Source organism: Leucopleurus acutus, assembly GCF_964270905.1.
Source record: "Leucopleurus acutus genome assembly, chromosome: 9".
Taxonomy (NCBI): domain Eukaryota; kingdom Metazoa; phylum Chordata; class Mammalia; order Artiodactyla; family Delphinidae; genus Leucopleurus; species Leucopleurus acutus.
In genome coordinates, this window is record NC_139144.1 from 17378862 (window position 1) to 17397357 (window position 18496).

Below are 18496 nucleotides of genomic sequence, written 5' to 3' on the forward strand. Positions count from 1 at the left end.
CTCCCACAGCAGAAGGGAGGGGTAGAGATGAGGCCAGGACCAAGGTGAGGAGGCTTTGTGGACTTTGTCCTTGTATTTGGTCTCCTGTCCTAACTATTTCATGTGACACCTGACTTACACTGATGCCAGGCAGCATGGTTCTCTAGTTGGCGTATCACTCCCAACGTTATATCCCTAGAAAGTGTACTCTGGGTTGCCGGAGAAATTGTCTTTCTTTGACCGAATGCTCAGAGCTTGAGAGAGCGCCTGGTCCATACTGGGCTTTCACTGAGTATTTGTTGAGTGGATGCATGAATGCACTTAGTCACTGCTTGGAAATAAAGGGAGAACCATTGCTTTGTAGTCATACCAGGGGCCTCTGTGTTTTGGTGTCATCATATCCTTGAAAAATACGTTGATGAAAAAATAGAACAGCTTTGGCTGTTGAGAAATTCTTTCCTGCTTTAAAAACAATAGACATGTTTTGAGAATATTTTCAGTTCTCATTTTGGTCAATGAAGAAATATCCTGTATCTGTTAGAGCTTTCTTAGCTGAAGCCCTTGATCAGCTGAGAAATGGGAGTGGATATTCTGGACTTAGCAAAAAGCAAATGTGATTCACAAGTGAAAGCATCCAGTTGAGGTAATTTTTGCTCAGAGCAAACTCTGCTGCACATTTAGAAACCCTTCAGAACAGGTTTTATAATTGAATTCTTCAGGAAACCCTTACCATCGGCATTGTGCACAACACGCTGAAATGATAGATGATGTCTCCAGGGCCTGGGGCATCTGCCATTTATGCTTTAGATGGCCTTGACCTTGAAGAGGAGGAAACATTTATCGCCAACTGTGGGGTGTAATTGTTCTGTAAAAATAGAACTGTGCTGTAAATGGTCATCAATAAAGTTTATATACAGTAGATAAATTATATACAATAGACATGGAGAATTTTGAGCGCTATCTTTCAGCTGAGGTCAGAACGTTAATATAGGAAACAGAATTTTTAAGCCTACCTTATTTTTTTCAAGTTTTTTTGGTACTTCCTCCCTCCTTCCCTCCCTTCCTTCCTGCTTCCCTTCCTTCTTTTTTCATTCAAATCATTTTACGTGTGAATATTTTTTAAAGCACTGGAATAGACTCTATCATTCTCTACCTGTCTCTCACCCCTACCTTCAAACACAGCCAAACACATTTATTCCAAAGGTAAGAGAGTTTTCTGTTCGCTTGTAAGTTGGGTAGCCTAACCCTGTCCGCCCGCACCAAACCACTGCCAAAGTTTCTACTGTTGAGTCACCCAAGTTGTTGCTCTCTTATCTCTAGAATACTCGGAAGGGGAGTCACTCTTCTACATTGTGAGTCCAAGAGATGTTGTCGTAGCCAAGGAACGAGACCAAGATGACCACATCGACTGGCTCCTTGAAAAGAAGAAATACGAAGTAGTCTTGCTTTTACTTAAAAGTATTGACACGTCGGTAACAGAGAGGGGCTAAAAGGGTTTTGTAATAAATCTTTCACGTAGGTGAATTAGAATGTTCTAAGCTAGTGATATGTAGGAGGCCAATAACTTTCCGATACTCTTTTCGCAAGTTATGGGGAATAAAGACTACAAGGAGGTTGACTGGCCTTACTGTTCAGTGGAAGAGGCATTGGTGATGGAGGGAGGGGTAGGTTCGATCCAGCCTACTGATAAGTTTATTTGGTGGTTTTTCAAGAAAAATAAAATAAAGCTAGTATTTCAGAATCATCCGTTTGGATATTTTAGTGAAATCATTTATTCTGTGCTTATATCATGTGTAAAAAGTAAAGCTATCAAACTGTACTCAGGAGGGTTTGAGCTACCTGTTCAGATGGAATGATGTTGTCCACGTCATTGAGTCTCGGTTCAGACTAATTTGAGTAGATAATGCCCCATCATGGCTTTTTTTAAAAAAAGGAAAACATTTTAAAGTTTTAATAGCTGCAAAGGTATTATTCTGTTGGTTTAGTTAGAGAAACTCTCTGGATAGTCTTTTATGCTAATTAGCCAAAACCAAACAAAAAATAGTCCACTTACTTGGTTAAGTTTGTAACCACCTGAAAGGATTTGGAAAAACAAGTTTTTAATTTATAAACTCTTTGGAGTCCAGGTATTGATACCAAGTTCATACCCCCGTTATTACCATTATTGCTTTAGATCCAGCAGCTTCTTAAAGAAATAATTTTGTGTTTCAAACATTTGTGTTCAAGGAATCATTGTAAACTTACCAAAATACAAATAAAATCAGAGATTTTCAAAATCTTAGTGTAGTTGTACCTAAATGTATGCATATAGGTTACTTTTTATGCTTCATAAAGGAAAAGTGCCCCTTGATTAATATATGTCATACAGATTTAGAATGACAGATTTTTTTGTTTGAACATAAGAGATTTTGTTGTATTTTGAGTTGCATCTGAAATGTGATTCCAGGGTCCTAATGTGGAAATGAATTCAAATGGAAATAAGAGAAGTCTTCATTTTGGTTGACTGCTTTTGTTTGAGTTTGAATTCAGTGAGGTTCACTCAACCATAACATTAAAAATTCCTGTGCTTGAAGCAAAAGCCATGGGAAAATGGGGCTTATTTATGTAGCCCAGGACTTTAAAACATAATAAATATAGTGTTTATAACCGCAATGTCTCTCTCTCCCACTCTCTCCCCTTTTCCCTTCTTCCTTTTCGACTGCTTTTATCATGCTTATGTAAATACAGGAAGCTCTGATGGCAGCTGAAATTAGCCAAAAGAACATTAAAAGACATAAGATTCTGGTAAGTATGTAATTTTACTATTTGAAACATAACTTTACCTTTCAATAAGTTATAATGAGGCTGAAAGTAATTTGAAAAGAACGGATTCTTGCTACCTTTTGAGAAGTTATTTCAAACGAATTCCCTAACCTGTGAGGTCAAAATAGTTCATTTTATTGAATCAGCTTCTGCTTGTAAACAAGAAACTTGAACAACTGCTAGGAGGTAGTTTTAGGTAATTTGGAAACTGGATTTATAAATACACTTTAAATACAAAGCTTTCCAGTTATGCGTGGGGTAGTTTCTTTAAATCACAGGTAAAACCACATTATCATGAAATTTATCAAAAGAGTAGTTTCAGGGCTTCCCTGGTGGCGCAGTGGTTGAGAGTCTGCCTGCTAATGGAGGGGATGCGGGTTCGTGCCCCGGTCCGGGAAGATCCCACATGCCGCGGAGCGGCTGGGCCCGTGAGCCATGGCCGCTGAGCCTGCGCGTCCGGAGCCTGTGCTCCGCAACGGGAGAGGCCACAACAGTGAGAGACCCGCGTACCGCAAAAAAAAAAAAAAAAAAAAGAGTAGTTTCATAAAACTAGACTGCTTCAGTGTCTCTATAAGAACAGGTTCAATTTATTTTGTTATGGTGACTAATCTAGGACATCAAATATATTTTTATTACATTTTGGACTTGGGAAAAATATTGTGAGTGAAAGCCCATTTCTTTGCTAACTGTGAAAATGAATGTGCAGGTGGAAAGCAGAAAAGAAATGTTATCCTCTGGGTGTGAAGGGTCCTTAGAGATCATCTAGCCCAAGACCCTAGTTTACAGTTGAAAACTGGAAACTTAATTATTTATGGCTATTTGGGTTCCAGTGCAAAGTCCTTCTGCCTACACTTTCCCCACCTTAAACTTCTCTTTAAAACTTGCCAAAAAAGCCTAATTCCCAAAGAGTACGCAAGCAAAATAGTTCAGGAACTAAAAGGGAGAGAGAGAATGAGAGCATCTTATGTTGTTTTATTCATTCAGAATTGTAGAGGATAAGCAAGGATTACCTAGAAATGGAGTATTCCAGCCAGTGGAAGAGTATAGTTGAAGTAAGCAGGTCAAAAGTAAGATAAGCTTAGCTTAGTCAGTTGTACATTGCATTTGGTAATATGAAAGTGACAAGTGCATTTTCTGTATATATTATTTATTCTCAACATGCTTGGTGGAGTGAAAGTGAATAGGAGTTGATGAAGTTGAGTTGAATATAGACTAAGGCTAGCCTCGAAGTGGAAAAGAGTCAAGACAATGGCTGGGGACTGTGACATCATGGGGAGGTTTTGGGTGATGGTGGGTATTTCGTGTAAGACATTTAACGTGCTTATGCTTAGGGAAAAGAGAGAAGATCAGGTTGAGGTTAAAGGAGCACAGAGCACAGGATGAGTTGGGAGGGAGCATGGACATGGGGAGAAAGGTTAGAGAAATTGACTCTTCAAAAGAGGCATCTCTTCTCTGAAACTGTAGATACTGTGATATGTGATCTATTTTCAGAGAAATAAAGTTAAGCACCTTTTCTTCACTCTGTAGTTCCAACAGATTTGAAATACGATTTCCTACACAGTAGTCATTAAAGTGAAAGTTTAATAAACTAAGAACTTTGGGTATTTCCCTTCACTCTTGAAATGGGCATGCCCTTTACATTAATCACGCCTGGACATTTTTCTCCTAGGGTAAGGCAGGCAGAGAGAAAAATGGGCCCCTGCCATTTCTGCTATCCAGGAAGAAGCTCTGCAAAAAATTGTTTGTGCACAAAGTAGAACTTAAAATCCAAGTTTTGTTATATATATTGAGTTCAAGCTTCTCATGCAAATGCTTTTAGGTGGAACTAATCTTTCATAAGAGTCATGAGGCGATCAAGCAAGAGGTCCCCCGTCTCTGGTGACACAGGCCACCTCAAATCCTTTCAGGACTAAGGTGGAATAAGTGAATGAGCACGAATCCTGTGAAGCCAGTCAGTGCATTGCTTTGAGCTCCAGTCTCCTCATCTGTAAACTCGTGGGTTCGAATGACCTGGTTTTCTGAGCTCATTTTCACTTCCATGTTAACTTTAAATATTTCCCTTTCAAATGATCTGTCATTTCATTTTTCCTACAGCATTCCCTCAGACTTGGTGTAGAAGAGACAGGTAGCTCATGTTTTAGGGATGAAAGCACAAGAAAAATTTTATATCCAGTGACAACATGAAACTGTTGGATCATGTTTGTCTTATCAGAGATTTCTTTGTAGGAAATTTCTTAGAAGAGGGCAGGCTAGGAGCCTTTAAAGTAGTCACGTTTTTAAAAATTGTACACTCTAAACTTTGTGAGAATACAAGTATATTTAAATATGCTCAAGAAAGAAATGAGCATAATTACATAAAGCAAACGAAGATGTATGAACAGGTTCCAGTCAGCGGGCCCACTCAGGAACGGAGACCCAACTTTCCACGTGTTCCAGTTAAGTATGAAATTCCTTCATTTCATTTCCCCTAGGACATCGGCTTGGCATATATAAACCACCTGGTGGAGAAAGGAGAGTACGACATAGCGGCACGGTAATCAAGATGTTTTCACAATTATTTGTTAATATAAATAGAATTGAGCCATGTTAGCAATACGAATAAGTCATTCTCTACAGTTGACAGACTTTTTTTTTTACATCTTTCTAACAGGGGTTATTTTTGAATAGTAATGCTTTTAACCACAGACTGGATTGATAACATGTTATTTACCCACCTACTGTCTCATTTGCACTAAACGAAAAATGGTTTTCTCGTTATTTAATGAGAAGAGTGTCAGAAATCACGAAGAGGCTGATACTTTACCCTTCTTATAAGCTGACAAGTTTGCCTGCAAGTTTCATGAGTGCTGGCAAAAGACCTGATACTCCAGGTTCAGAGACACAGGACCGTCTACCTCAGCAGTAGTCGTGGCCAGAGTACCAGCACTTTCTCCAGATCCCACAGCATGAGGCAGAGAGGCCCAGGTGACTCGGCCCAGGCAGCAGGTTGTGTTACAGGAGAGGGACCCTGGGCTTAGGGTGTCTGATTCTTTTATAATGGGCTTTTATAAAGCCTGCCTGCCCTTGGCTCCAGAGGAAGATGTTATTTTTATTTTACTGGGCAGTAAACAAACCTGCCCTGTGCTCCAGAGGGAGACACAGTCTGTGTCCTCTCACCTCCAGGGCTGTTCACACTACAGGCATCCTAGGAGAGACAGGACAAAAGGGAAAAGAGAGAAAAAGAGACAGGTTTTTGCAGGACAAAAACCTAAATGGTTTATAGTGGTCGTGTGGGCCTGTGTGGGCAGTTCCCCCTCGAGCTGCGCAGTGCCCTCTGCAGGACTGCGTGGCTGCCCGGAAACTGTCTTCAGGGCCGCTTTTTGTCCCCTGATTTAGGGAAATGTGTTTCTTTCATGTGTAAATCAAAGTTTTATTCATACATGAACATTTTTCTGAATTATATACTGAAGTAGGATTCTAATTTTGTAAAGTCTGATTTTGTAGTCCACTATTTAAAGCCATTGAAAAAGTGGTTTCATTGACACTTTTGGGTACGATGATATTTCTTCAAGGCAAGAAGGGTCCCCAGACCAGCAGCACTCATCTGGATAAGTAGGAAACTCAGAACAGAAAAATCAGTGGGAAAACCCCTAATCAAAGTCTTCTGAAAGGGATTCATCTTTATTTATAAGTATTTCGTATTTTCATGATTTCCATCAACTTTGTATATGCAGTCAAGTGAGTACCAGTAATACCTTTATGTTCATTGGCACTTGAAATGGAAATTTGTCAAAGTTCTGGGATGAGAGATTTATCTAAGCCACTAGGGGAAATGTCTACTTATTCTGTCTCTGTTTGTTTTCTTTATTTATACTTTCTTTTCCCTGGGATGTTTTTACTGCCAGCAAATGCCAGAAAATTCTTGGGAAAAATGCAGCACTCTGGGAATATGAAGTTTATAAATTTAAAGAAATTGGACAGCTTAAGGTAAGCATAGCTTTATTTTTAACTCTTTAATTTTTGTATGTAGTATATTAATATTGAGATGGAAATAAAATTAATAGTAATCAGTTCTTTATTGGGAAGCGAGTACTATTTCAGCTAGAAAGAAAAACGTTTAGAAATTAGTCACCAAATAGAAATCCCGTTTATATTTTATGTGCATAAAATATATACACATGTATTACATATATGATATGTTCACTTTCTTATCTCCCTCCAATTCCCTCTGTGTTCAGATGGAAGTTTTCATGTTCTTTTTAATGAATGTGGAAAACAGGTATAGTCTCATCACCGTAGATTATAATAAACATAAGACTTTTTTCACATGTACTGAAGAATTAGTGCATTTTCCAACATCTTACCTGCTGGAAAACAAATGGAAAATTTTGACCAGGTAGCTCGAACAAATAATTTTGATATTTCATTTTTTTTATCTTTCATTTTAGTTTACAATATCTAAACTAATCAATAAAGTATTCCTGTGTCTGGAGATCTGTTTAAAGCATTTTAAAAAAACTTTTCAGTATTTGTGAGCCTCTTCAGTGTTCCCTTAGAATTATGAACATGCTTTTAAAAATTCCAGTTATTCACCTGGCCGGCCTCTTGCCTTGTCCTCTGCTTGCCCCATAAATGTAGCTCTTCTCCAGGAGACCCTCAAGGACACTTCTCGTCACGTTTATTGGATTGACCTTGGGGGATGTTCTCCAGCCCTGTGGCCGTGTTTACCATGATGGCTCCATCCCCCAGACCTCTAGTTTGAATTCCTTATCTATGCTGGAAGCGTGTGATGGACATTTTTCCTTGTGTGTACATGCTGCTGAGAATGATTACTCAGATTAATGTGAATCCATTTCCCTCCCAAGTTTGGTCCTTCTCCTTTCAATCTGTGTGTACCACATCACAATATACTCATCTCTCCATGCTTAATAGCTCAAAGCCACTGTCTTTTTTTTTTTTAAACATCTTTATTGGAGTATAATTGCTTTGCAGTGTTGTGTTAGTTGCTGCTGTATAACAAAGTGAATCAGCTATACGTATACATATATCCCCATATCCCCTCCCTCTTGCGTCTCCCTCCCACCCTCCCTATCCCATCCCTCTAGATGGTCACAAAGCACTGGGCTGATCTCCCTGTGCTATGCAGCTAAAGCCATTGTCTTGATGAGAACATCTAACTCACCTCCTTATTCTGTTTTATCTCCAGTTCTTGTCAGTTTCACTTTGTCAGTACCAGTTGGGCCTCTCCTCCCTCTCTGGTACCACTGCCTTAACTCCCGCCTGAACTATTGCAAGGGCCTTCCGGCAGATCTATAGACAACCCTAACCCACAGTTAGCTGTTTAAAAACGAAATGTGCTCCTCTCATTTCCTTCCTGCTCAGAGCATAAAATCTGAATCCCTTTCATGACCCCACGTCACCTTCCTCTTCAGCCTCATCTCCCTCCCGTGACCCCCATCTCACATGTCTGAGCCATGCTGACCTCCCTGCATGCAGAGTGTGCATTCATGGTTCCACGCCTTTGCGCATGTTGTTCCCTCTACCAGGGTGCCCTTCCCCCTCTCTCTTGGCCTGACAGGCCCCTGGCATCTGTCACTTCTGCTTCAGTCTCCAAGATCCACCTCGCCACAGCATCTTGTTTGCCCCTCTCTCAAGACACTTAGCACGCAATATTGCGACTGGCTGTTTAGGTATCTGCATATCTTCCCTCTGAAGCTGTGAGCTCCTGGGGACAGTGCCTGGAGCTCTGGGTCCCCAGGACAGAGCATGGCGATTGGTGGGTAGTGCACTGCAGAACCATTTACAGTGTTTGGAAATTCAACACTTAACACAGGCTGAAGTAGCTAAAAACACAAGGTTTATTTTCCCTTAATTTCAAACGATGATTATGGGTTTTTAAAGGTTGATGTATTATTCCATTTTAAGGAAGAAGAAAAAAAAGATGAATAGATGACCTATAACTCCTTGATTACTTAAGAAGTTGACTTTTATCATCATTCTCCCTAATATTACTTAGATTTTCATTAATTCATCAGGAAGAACAGAGAGATGTTTAACTTAATCGAGGCAGTGTCTTTTATTCATACATGTAGACACCTTATCTATACTTTTTAAAATGTACTGTAACATGTTATAAGAAGGTAGAGCTTATTTGAATCTTTTCTCTTCGTAATATTTTTCCAAAGTACTCTGTTGCCTTAAGTTTTTAAAGTAAATGTATATTTTTATATGTGCTGCCTCTTTGGTGTACAGTTTTATTTTGCTACTTTTTAAAGATTTTTTTTTTTGCCTTTTCCTTCCTTAGGCTATTAGTCCTTATTTGCCAAGAGGGGATCCAGTTCTGAAACCACTCATCTATGAAATGATCTTGCATGAATTTTTGGAAAGTGATTATGAGGTATGACATTCCAACATGGTCAAATTGTTCTCAGTGAAAAATGTTATGAAATCTAGAAAAATGGTACACTGGAGCAGCTGGCTTAAAGGCAGCAGATTTGCAGTTTCTCTGTGGTAGATGAAACTGAGATACATACACTCTGATGACCACTGATGGGTTTTTTTGGGTTTTTTTTTTTTGCGGTACGCGGGCCTCTCACTGTTACGGCCTCTCCTGTTGTGGAGCACAGGCCCCGGACGCGCAGGCTCAGCGGCCATGGCTCACGAGCCCAGCCGCTCCGCGGCATGTGGGATCTTCCCGGACCGGGGCATGAAGCCATGTCCCCTGCATCGGCAGGCGGACTCTCAACCACTGCGCCACCAGGGAAGCCCGCCACTGATGTTTATGTGGACCTTGTCACAGAAAATGTCGAATCCATGGACATTTTGAATATTTCCTTAAAGCTACCTCCTCGATAGAGCTAAAGGGAAAGGACCAAGTGCCATTTGGGGGAATTCATAAATAGAATAGCATCTGCTAATGATGCTTCTACTACCCTTAAAGAATTCAGAACTTTCTAAAACTTGAGTCTCAGAACTAAGTTTGCCAAAGGAAGATTGCAGAGAAATTGGGACGCAGGTAGGGGGAAGGGGATTGGAAATGATCTGTTTTGCTTATTGTTTAAGGAGAAAGGTGGTACTTAAACTGCTTATCTACTGTACACGCTGTGCTTTTACATGCATGTTGCGATATTATACTCCCAGCAACACTATCATAGTGATATCCAATTTTACAGAGGAACTAAAAATTAAATAACTTGCCTAAGGCCATCCATAATAGGTAGGCCTGGGTTTGACTTTAAATTTGGTGTTTGCATGCGCCCAAAATGGATGATAATTTTTTAAGTTTGTCCCTTTAAAATGCATTTATTCAGAAAGTCTCTGTTCCGTGTGCCTACTGTATTCCAGGAATGTGCTGGGCGCTAAGCATGCAGATGTGAATGAAATGATGCGCGTTTAGCAATAGCTGTAGTCTGAGTCACACCCAAGCCTATAAACCAGCAGTTCTCAACAGAGGTGGATTCCCCCACCCCCACCCCCACCCCCGTCCCCCAGGGGACATCTGGCAATGTCTGGAGACATTTGTGATTGTCACAACTGGGGAATTGGCACTACGGGCATTTAGTGGGTGGTGGCCAGCAAGGATGCTGCCAAACATCCTACAGCACACAGGATAGCCCCGCTATGACAAAGAAGTATCTGTCCTCAAGTGTCAACAGGACTGAGTTTGAGGACCCCTGATATAAACAGAGAAATTATTACGTTACATGCTGGGTGCTCTAATAAAGCTAGCCACGAAACGTGGTGGGAAGACTCAGCGTTCACCCGCTTCTGACTAGAGGAAAAGATGGTATTTCTCGTGGGCAGGTTCTAGACAAGGCTGGTAAGCTCTTTATCAGAGCTGGTGCTGAGACGATCCATCAGTCAGGAGATATCGGACCACTGACTGCTGTTCTCCAGTTTCTGCCCAAACTTCAAAGTCTTTCATAAAAGTGGCAGCATCTTAGGCTCCTTATAAAGTTCGGGGACCTAACCCAGTGATCAGTTTTCATTTTTGGTACCTCACTGTATGTTGCAGGTTGTCACTACCTTTGTATGTTCTGATGTTATGTTTTGAAAATAAGGAAGACTTTATTTATAGCTTTTCTCCTTCCCACAAGAATGCGGAGTGGCTTGCGGAAAGGTTAAAAGATAGAATGGAAATTCCCTAGCAGTCCAGTGGTTAGGACTCCGCACTTCCACTGCAGAGGGCCTGGGTTTGATCCCTGGTCGGAGAACTAAGATCCTGCATGCTACACAGTGCAGCCTTAAAAAAAAAAAAAACACCAAAAAGAAAGGTTAATAGATAGAAAGAGACAATCAGAGAGGGAATGAGAAAAAGAACTGTGTTTTGAATGCCTACTGAGATACTTTTTAAACAAATAACCGATTCAATTTAAGGAGGAGTAATAATGCAAACACTATATTTTAACTCTGAGATGGTTTTTAGAGCTTAAGATCTAAAGGGACCTTTAAGATGGTGCACTTTTATCCTGATAACTTGCACACTTGGTCAGTTACTGTCGGCCACGTGTTCCTGGATACGTCAGATTCAAGCATCCTGTTGCCTGTGTGACCTATGTAGTTCCTTTACTGTTCCAAGCCTGTATTCTTATCATAGGAAGGGACTGCGTGCTTTCGGATGAATTAAACTTGAACAACGTATTTCTTTAATAACTGTACAAACTAATGAAGGCAGCATCTCTTCATGCTCTCTTATCACCATGTGCTCTGTTACCATAATCCAGTCTTCCCTACCAGCATGGGTCTGTTCCTTTCCAGGTCTGTACGGAAGAGTCTATGGTAATAGTTTCTGCCATTTGTGCTAGGTGCCAACTGCCAAAGTCTCGGAGCTTGGTTTCTATTCATTTCCTATTCAGTCCAATTCAGCACATCTTTATTTAGAACCTACCATGGTCAACATTTGGGCTGAGTACTTATTTGGATCCAAGAGAAATAAAAACACAGTCCCAGGCTTCAGTGGGCTTACAGACTGACTGGGGAGACTGTGTTAATAAGCTTTAAGCAACTAGAAAATAAGTAAGACAGGCAGAGCAAGGTGTTTTAAGAGATCTAATGAGAGGCCATTATTGGCCTTAGTTATCGGAAAAGGTTTCTTCTGTGAAGACTTACAATGGACTTCTCTTTCTCTCCAGTATGTTCTGAGTACACAGAGTGGCTGTCATAAATTTTCCATCTTTGTACATCTTCCCAAAAGAAAGAAAATTATGAGTGTCCTGTGAAAATGATGGAAAGCGTATGAGCTTTATTTTGAAATACCGAAGCTTAGTATACTTGTCCTGTTTTTAAAGTAATGTAATTTAACCATAAAAAAGCAATTTTATTATTTGTATGACTCTGTTACAATTCATGATTCAACCCTCATTTTTTCAAGAAACTGTTTTAAATTCTGTATCGTCAAAGGTGTCTTGTTAATTCATATCTGGAAAACTTTTGACTGAGACTGAAAGAAATAAGCATGACTCAAAGCTTGTAGATGTTTTTTCCTGAATATTTTAGGGTGTCTGCCTGGTCAGTACTATTAAGAAGTTTATAAATAATTTGGTTTGTCATAGCTCTTATAAATAATTCGCATTTTAGCTTCCACCATTCTCCATTTCATGTTTAATTTTGAATTGTCACATAATTAATCAGATAGCAGTGTTCTGTAGCAACATTTTTGATCACATATAATGTGGATGAAAATGTTGTGCTGCTAAATATAGCACTAAACGTCAGATTAAAAATAAAAATATATGAACAGTATTTTCTTGGAGGTACTGGTTCTTCATAACTTCTTTGTACGGGGTTTCTACTGAAATGCATACAGCTTTGCCTTTTAATTTACAGCCTAGCAGAATTATTTTAAATAGTGAAGTTTTGCTTCATAATATTAATGACAAATGTATAAGCATGTTAAAAATGGGACAATTTCTATGGCATTTCATTTAATGAATAGTCTTTAATCTTACAGAAAGACCCGAATGAACTTTCTGACCAACCCGATATGATGGGCACCAGGGGGTTCTCTGATTTTGCTGCTGGATCGTAATAGCTCCCTGATTACTCTGTCCTCTAATTAATGATAAAGGCCCCAGGGGTGATTTCATCAGTATTTTTTAGCACATTTATTCAAAGGTACACAAAACCAGTTAAGCAGAGAAAAGTCTAACGTGAAATGTGATCAATGTTTATTTCAGTTTACGTTGGAGTCCTCAGGTTTTTATCGCACAACATGACCTGTCATTTTGTCTTATTTTGTATTAGAAGTTGGCAGTACTGCAAGGCCGTTGCCTGAATCATGGAAAAGGGGAAAAGGAGCCAGGCTTTCTTCTTTTCCTGAACAGTATTACCTCTGGTTTCAGGTCTACTGAGAGCTGCCAGTATTGGGGTGGAAATCTTTTCAGGACTTTTATCTTATAAATTGTAGAGTCTTAAGAAAACAGAAACTTGATCCAACATATTTTGATTCAGAGAACATTTCAGTGTTCTGGTTTAGTAGTTTTATGAAATGTATCCTCTTTACTTCGTGACTCTCCTCCCCAAATCTCTCAAGTCAAACTGCAATCATGTTCATATGAAGGAAGGCTGCAGTTTGAATGGAAAATGTGCAGCCTCTTCTGGTCTTTTGCCATCCTTGCTAGGAGTTTCTTTGGCAGAAAACAACTATATTCCTGATTATTTTTGTGATTTTCTTCTTAGCAAATCCTGGTAGTTTATAGAAGCAGATTCCACCACACAATTTTCATTTCTAAATATCATTTAAACCAATTCAAAGTAGTTCATTAAAGCATTTGTTATTTAATATAAATAATATGATGTTTTTCAATAATGTGAAGATTTTTACTTCTATTTGCTACCTTTGAAAACATCTACAGTTTTGTTTTGTTTTGTTTTTTCCCTAAAAGTTGTCAAGGAACAGTAAGTAAATAGCTCCCCAATACTTTGAGTCACAGGGGCTAAAGTTGAGAATCAGGACGGCACGGCTGCCCAGAACACTGGCCAAGAATCAGCCCTGGAGGGAAACAAGATCCAATCAGAGGGTCTGGAGTTTTCTATCAGAACCACAAAATTTGAGATCGAGAGAGAGTCAGGGTAAGAGCAGGGGACAGACTTGAACCAGTGTCCTAAATCCCCAAACAAAACTAGGTTTTGAGGCAGGAGTGGAAGGAAGATAGAGATGATAACTTGCTGAAGGTGGGATGCCGGGTGATTCCACTGTGGAGGCAAAGCCACTGTGTGCTCAGTACTGGCTGTGCAGCTGACTTGGACAGTATCTGTAAGATGTTAAAGATGTTCTCCAAGTGTTACCGCTAGTCCAGAATGAGGAGAGAACAAGTCACACCTAAATTCTGCCTCTGCAGTGGCACTTGATGGAAGAACCTGGGGGCCTTGCTTCCTTGTGCATTTCATCCAATCACAAGAGAAGGGATGGCGAATGGGAATGCGTATGCGGACATTGTGTGCCTCCCTCACCACCCGTGAAAACTGATGATATGTTTATGGACCAATGTTTTAACCCTAATGTGATCTTATCTGTTCTCCATGAATAGTTTTAGGAATTGTATGAACTCTTTGGATTGTTCTTCTGTTTAAAGAGTGTCCTTCCTCTGTTCTCCCCCTTGGTTAGGGTTTTGCCACACTGATCCGAGAATGGCCGGGAGATCTGTACAACAATTCAGTAATAGTTCAAGCAGTTCGGGATCATCTGAAGAAAGACAGTCAGAACAGAACCTTACTTAAAACCCTGGCAGAATTGTGAGTATATTTTAGCGCTTCTTTTTTCCAAATCGATCTACATGAAAAGTCTTTCCTATTTTAGATCTGTCAAACTGAATTGGGAGGATGCAGATCTATACTATTTTCCTATATTCACTCTTAGTAAAAATCTTTCGTAAGCCTCCGGTCAACAACGAGAACATAAGGTAAGGAAATTGTGTGAAACTTACAATTGTAATGTCATCTGCTTCCCAGAGGAGAGGAACCCTAACCAGAATCACTTGGTAGAGGCAGTGGTTCAGGTAGGGAACGGTGCCAGGTCTTAGACTCCGCAAGCAAATCGGTTTCCCAGTGAGGCGCTGGATTCTGTCATTCTTGGATCTGCAAGTCAGTAAATTTCTCAAACCACAGACTCTTTACCTATAAGATCACAGGTGACAATTCCTTATGGGATGGTGTTCATGAGAATCTTGCATGATACCACTACACCAGTGGTGCAAGGGATGGTTTTGTTTTTTTTTTTTTTTGCGGTACGTGGGCCTCTCACTGTTGTGGCCTCTCCCGTTGCGGAGCACAGGCTCCGGATGCGCAGGCTCAGCGGCCATGGCTCACGGGCCCAGCCGCTCCACGGCATGTGGGAATCTTCCCGGACTGGGGCACGAACCCGCGTCCCCTGCGTCAGCAGGCGGACTCTCAACCACTGCGCCACCAGGGAAGCCCCAAGGGATGGTTTTAATGAAGTTTCATCATCAAGAGCTAAGTGCAGTGCCTGGCACTGAATTAGGGCTTAGAAAACGGAAGCCTGGTTCATGCTTTTCATATTCATTGGGTGCTTTCGGTGACCGGGCTTTTGCCATATGCCTATGACGCAGAGGTAGATAAGATACACCCGTGCCCTCTAGGAACTTTGGTTTAGTGAAACAAGCAGCACACTGCAGTTAATCTCAGAGAGACCATCCCGCTTCAGCCCCTCAACACTCCCCCCGCCTCAGACAACCCGCTGCAGCATCCTCTTACATCTTTTGCCCAAGACCAAGAAAGGTACACCAAAATGGCCTAGAATTTCAGGGCTGCTTAAGACTTTGCACAGAAGGGGACACGTGTGTGGCCTTCTCAGATGGAACGCTAAGGAGTTTCTTCTGGAAACTGTTCTAGTTTTCCTTGGATTCTGTAGTACTAACATGGTACTAGTAATACTAATAATTCTGTAGTGCTAAGAATGGATTCCCAGTGCAGTTTGGGTTCTGTTGGCATTTAGGAGCTGGCTTAGGGAATTAAGCAATGTGAAAAACACTGTTTCAACAGAAAAACACATTTAAATTTTATACAACGTCCTTACGGAGAAGCTTTTGGAATATCACCCCTTTGTCAGCTGAACACTGCTTGTAAGAATTTTAACTGATTTTTCTGTTACTAGCATAAGAATTTCCTTCATGTGGGGTCGTAATTTCTTTGCTATATGGATTTCTCTAAAAATTTTTGAGAGTTTACTTTTTTAAGAAAAATTTTATTAGTTGAATATTGTAAATATTCTAAATTTTTGGTGAGATGGGAAGCAAGGTTCTGACAAAGAAGTACTTATTGGTCACATATAGTTAAATCCCAAGGAAAACTTTTCTAAATAAAGTTAGCTTTTCTCTCTAAAGAAGTTTTTCAGTTTTCATTAACTTACAACACGATTTACATGTGTGTATCTGTGTGTCTTATTAGATGTGTTGGTGAACATTAATGTAAAAACTTTTGTCTCACCAGGTACACCTATGACAAAAACTATGGCAATGCTCTGGAAATATACTTAACGTTAAGACATAAGGATGTCTTCCAGTTGATCCACAAGCATAACCTTTTCAGTTCTATCAAGGATAAAATTGTTTTATTAATGGATTTTGATTCCGAGGTAATGTGTTTCTTTTTTTTTTTTTTAATTTTGATTCTTTTAAAATTTTCATTGGAGTATAGTTGATTTACAATGTGTGTTAGTTTCAGGTGTACAGCAAAGTGAACGAGGTATAATGTGTTTCTTATTTTCCTACTGGTGAATTATTTGTGCTGTCCCAAGGTTTTAAGAGTTAGACATTTGTCCACATGCTGGAGGAGTTGAGAAGTCGCATAACTTGGCTGCATGCTGGTCACGTTCAGAGCCTTCTGACCCTCCCTGGATGTTACTCTAGTAGTCGGCATTCAGGAATCCTTTACTTGATGTGGTTCTTCTGTAAAAGCAATCATAATTTGACGTGGAACTTTGGAAGTTGTGTGTGTGTGTATGAAATAATTTTATTTTGGTAAAACCGTTCATATAACTCATAGAAACAGAGAATCTAGCCACATGCTCTAGCTCATTCAACCCTATTAATTGTACGTCCCAGAATTCAGCTTTTACGTAAAGTATTTTGATCCATTTGTTGCAGTTTTATTCCTTGGTGTTCACGGCTTTAGCATGCGGAGTTTCCACTGGTCTCAGATGATGCTCCGACTGATACCTGTGGGCTGCATCACTTTATTACAGGACAGAGTTGAAGAGTGCAGTGCTTGTCTCAGGAGGGCACCCTACCTCCACAGCTCACAGGGGCTCTTGTAAAGTGATACAGACTGTGTGTTTTAAACAAAGAAAAGTTAATGCAAGTGCTAATGATGGAAAGAAGGAGATTCCTACAACACAGTGGTTCTTATTCCAAAAAATCGAAATTTTAGTTAAAGAGTAGAAGAACCCTTAAGGCTCTAAAAGGGTCACTTGAATTTTTAAAAATTTTATTTTACTGTATTTAGTGGTATTACGTGTTATATATCTGTTACGTGCTATATATTAGTCTTCACACGCTTCAACTTAGGAGCTAAATCTACTTTTTTCTGAAAGATGCTTTTAGCCCATTTTTCTTTTTTTTTTTTTTAACATCTTTATTGGGGTATAATTGCTTTACAATGGTGTGTTAGTTTCTGCTTTATAACAAAGTGAATCAGTCATACATAAACATATTAGCCCATTTTTCATACTGAAGGAGTCAAGTCCCTAGGCAGTACAGATCTAAAAATAATTAGTGCAGTTCCCAGGAAGTTCAGGGGACAGAGGTTCTGCTTTTCTGGCAGAAGATGATTAAGAGGCTGAGAAGCTTATATAGAAATTATTTACATTTTCCCCATATCCAGTCTCCCCTTACGCCGACCCCACTCCCGTGTGTCCCAAGAGCCTAGTTTTGCCTATGAAGCTATAGACAAAAGTTGAATGAGCTCAAAATAATTGCTGTTCAAGAGCATGGACCCAAGTTAAGGAATCAGAGAACTTTCTAATTAGAAAATAACTTAAGGATAATCTCTTCCAACGTCCTAATATTTCAGAGAGAAAAAAATGTTCGCAGCGGACAGGTAGGCAATGTAATAGCAGAGTCGAGGACAAGACCCAGGTATTCTGTATGAGGCTCAGTCTGGTGGGCTGTCTTCCCACTACCTCTTGCTACAGGCACTAACTTGTGTTTCATGAATGTTAACGGTGGCTAAAGTCAATTCTAAACATCCATAAGCTTTATATCGTTATGAAGCTTCAGCTATCTTTTCTTTTTCTTCTTTTTTTTTTTTTTCCTGACTCTTCTCCTCTTCTCCACATAAGACCAGCTTCTTGTATCTGTGGACTCTGTAGAGGGACTCAGTCAATATTCAGGTGGCCAGAAGCAAAGCTCATTTTTGTGGTACTGCAAACTCTACAGATGTTTTGTATTAGTGAGTCGTAGCAAGGCACTATTTTAAGTCTATGCAAAGCCCAGAGACCTCAGATTAAAACACATTTTAAAATGCATTTAGAAGTATCTCACTGAAGGGCGATTGTAAAGCCAAGAACCTTCTTATCTGTGAAAATAAGCCCTCTGCCTTTAATGGTGATACCTTACCCAATACATTGTATTCTGTGTTCTCTTTTTTCTATGGCAAATTTCAATGACTGGTTATTTTTTCATATTGCAGAAAGCTGTTGACATGCTTTTGGACAACGAAGATAAAATTTCAGTGAGTGCCTTTTGTTTTTACATGTGTTCAGACAGATGAGTGTCTGGGG

The 18496-nt window shown here is 39.9% G+C and overlaps 1 protein-coding gene across 1 annotated transcript in view; it reads left to right on the forward strand.

Moving 5' to 3' along the window:
* Nucleotides 1-18496, forward strand: part of VPS41 (VPS41 subunit of HOPS complex) — a 188297-nt gene that overhangs the window by 143510 nt on the left and 26291 nt on the right. The window contains exons 13-20 of the mRNA XM_082846260.1: nt 1300-1415; nt 2707-2763; nt 5253-5314; nt 6666-6747; nt 9065-9157; nt 14366-14493; nt 16207-16351; nt 18406-18447. Of these exons, the coding sequence (XP_082702386.1) occupies nt 1300-1415; nt 2707-2763; nt 5253-5314; nt 6666-6747; nt 9065-9157; nt 14366-14493; nt 16207-16351; nt 18406-18447 (725 nt within the window). The remainder of the gene's footprint in view (nt 1-1299; nt 1416-2706; nt 2764-5252; nt 5315-6665; nt 6748-9064; nt 9158-14365; nt 14494-16206; nt 16352-18405; nt 18448-18496) is intronic.